This window comes from Gracilinanus agilis, chromosome 3 (assembly GCF_016433145.1).
Source record: "Gracilinanus agilis isolate LMUSP501 chromosome 3, AgileGrace, whole genome shotgun sequence".
Classification (NCBI taxonomy): domain Eukaryota; kingdom Metazoa; phylum Chordata; class Mammalia; order Didelphimorphia; family Didelphidae; genus Gracilinanus; species Gracilinanus agilis.
The window spans coordinates 528,496,558-528,499,654 of NC_058132.1; the positions used below are offsets into that span (position 1 = coordinate 528,496,558).

Here is a 3,097-nt window from a genome sequence, read left to right on the forward strand (position 1 = left end):
TGTTCTAAAATGCATCCAGAGTCAGGCCATTCATAGGCAAAAAGTGAAGGAAGGTCCACAACACTTCATCTTCTAGCATGGATTCCACACAGCAGTGGATGGCATTCTCTTCTTTCTTGACTTAGTGCCTTCAAATGTTTTTCTCTCTCTCTCCTCTCCTTTCTTGATCAGTATAAATAGTCCTATAATACTGTTAGAAAGATGTTGTGAAAACAGACTGGTTTCTACAGAACTCCCAAGACTCAGCTTGATTTTTACATTCATGCCACTGTAGTCTCTGACTTCTCACACCATTCTCACTACCATGCAGCTGAAAGGAAGGAGGCAAAAACAGATTTCTTGGTTCACCATCTTGGTGTGGGTCTTTCAGAGTAGTTTTGTTTGGGATGTGATTCTATTTAATATCATTGATTGAAAAACATCAAGAAAAAATAAGTGGAATTATTCCTTCAGTTGGTTAAAATATAAAGGAAAAAAAAACCCTAAAACCTAAAAGAAAGGGAGGACTGATGTTCAAATCAAGTCTCATCTCTTCGGAAAGCATGGCTCATTTTTACCATTCCCTTGGATGATTCAACAAAATACCAACATTGTCCGTGGTCCTCCTACCTCCATGGGAGGAGAAACAGAAGGTGTCACCATCGGACCACTTGACTGTTGTAGTCCTCTGTGACGGCCGTCTCATCCTCCTTCTGCCACCTGTGAGCCCGATGCTCCTTTAGCAGCCTCCGCTCTTCCCGCCTCTTCTGCCTGTCCCTCTGGTGTTCCTGCTGTTTGGTGTGGTGGTAGCGTTGCAGGAAAAGGTCTTTTGCATACTCATAAAGTTGCATGTCCAGGAAGTTCAGCTCCTCGATGCGCTGGCGAGCCCCTTCATTGATGTCCACGTTCGAAGCCCGCGTGATGTTGAACTGCGTGAAGGGGGAGATGAACTTGAGATTGAATGTCCTCTCAAACAGGAACTGAGTTTTCCGCTGGAATTCTGTAAGTCCAAAGAAGGCCATGTTCTTCAGGTTGTTTTTGGCACTCTGCAACAGGATGGTGTTGCGTTCACTCTCGTTCATGAAAGTCAAGTTGTAGCATCCCACCAGGCTAAGATCTGCCAACATACGGACCTGTCGGTTATTAGCCAGGTTATAGCCACAATCCATAAACTCCCTCAGACTGACGCCGGACCAATCATCCCCTGGGTAGCAGGTGGGCAGCTCATCTGGGGTCGGGCTTCTCCCATCACACATATGAAGAGAAGTCTTCCAAGTGGCCCCTCTCTGGACATGCTTCCATTCACTCAGGTAGCGAGACACTGGATCCCTCAGCATTGTGATATAGTAGAAATTCCTAGAATAAATTGCAAAAGAAAGTTAAGAGCTGCAATAATACTAACCACATGAACAATAATGAGCACTTATGAAACACCTTGCAATTTGCAATACGCCTTGTTTATCTTATTTCATTTAGTCCCCGCAACTCAGGAAATTAGGTAGTATTACTACTTTCATTACATGAATGGGAAAATGAGAGAGGTTACTTGCCCTGGCCAGGGCTATACAGCCAGTATCTGAAGCAGGATTCAAATTCTAATCTTTCTGATTCTGTCCAGAATTCACAGGGTTTTGTACTTCTACTATTTTCTAGGCTGAATCTTGAGCCACAGAATCATTGTTCATAAAATGTTATAGTTGTAAGGAGACACTAGTGATTATCTAAATCAGGAAATCTCAACTTATGGTCAACTTAAAAAAACTAAAAATTGTTACTTCAATCTATTTTGTTTCCTTTGTAATACTATATATATAACACATACATATACATATACATTTTATTATGTATTATAATATATTATATATGATTATTTATTATATATTTTATATATAATAAGATTATAAATATATAAATATTTTTGCCTTATGTATTCCTTTAGCAGCATAGTGAAATTTATAAATAAATAAATAAATAATCTCATTTTATACATTATAAATATTATTCTTAAAAAGGACTATAAATTTCACTATGTTGCTAAAGGGATCCATAAGGCAAAATATATATTATTACCTCTACTCTAAAGTAGGAAGAAAGAAAAAGAAAAGGAATGGACTATGCAGAGAAAAAGTCTCTTGTTGATTATCTTTATGATGGTTAAGGGATTGATGTTTTCTCTTTTAGAGAAGTTATGCTATCATTTCAAGGGTCATAGAAAATCAGCCACCAGAGGCCTGATTTTCCCTCTTTTCCTTCTCCTTTTCTGCTTTTACTCAGCATCAGTTAGACCCAATGGGCAGCTTGACTACTCAGGACACTTAGATGAGTGCATAGCCACAATACTATTTTGTTCTGGTGAGATAGAGGACCAACAAGACTTGTAACATGCAGAAACAGAAGGGAGGATCAGTGGAATAGACTTGGGGTAAGTGACATCCACAAGACAATGTATGATAAACCCAAAGAGCCCAACTTTTGGGACAAAAATCCACGATTTGACAAAAAGTGCTGGGAAAAATGGAAAACAGTATGAGAGAGATTAGATTTAGAACAACATCTCACACCCTACACTAAGATAAATTCAGAATGGGTGAATGACTTGATTATAAAGAAGGAAACTATAAGTAAATTAAGTGAATACAGAATAGACTACTTGTCAGATCTATGGGAAAGGGAAAATTTTAAAACCAAGCAAGAGTTAGAAAAAATACAAAATGTAAAATAAATAATTTTGATTATATTAAATTAAAAAGGTTTTATTCAAAAACAACAATGCAACCAAAATCAGAAGGGAAACAACAAACTGGGAAAATTTTTTATGACAAAAAACTCTCACAAGGTCTAATTACGCAAATATATAAGTAGCTAAATCAATTGTATAAAAAAATCAAGCCATTCCCCAATTGATAAATGGGCAAGGGACATGAATAGGCAATTTTCAGATAAAGAAATCAAAAGTATCAATAAGCACATGAGAAAGTGTTCTAAATCTCTAATTATTAGAGAAATGCAAATCAAAACAACTCTGAGGTATCACCTCACACCTAGCAGATTGGCTAAAATGATAGCAGGTGAGAGTAATGAATGCTGGAGGGGATGTGGCAAAATTGGGACATTAATG

The 3,097-nt window shown here is 37.6% G+C and overlaps 1 protein-coding gene across 1 annotated transcript in view; it reads right to left on the reverse strand.

Annotated features, from left to right (window-relative positions):
- Positions 1-635: 635 nt before the first annotated feature.
- Positions 636-3,097, reverse strand: part of HS6ST3 (heparan sulfate 6-O-sulfotransferase 3) — a 784,799-nt gene continuing 782,337 nt past the window's right edge. The window contains exon 2 of the mRNA XM_044667226.1: positions 636-1,335. Within this exon, the coding sequence (XP_044523161.1) occupies positions 636-1,335 (700 nt within the window). The remainder of the gene's footprint in view (positions 1,336-3,097) is intronic.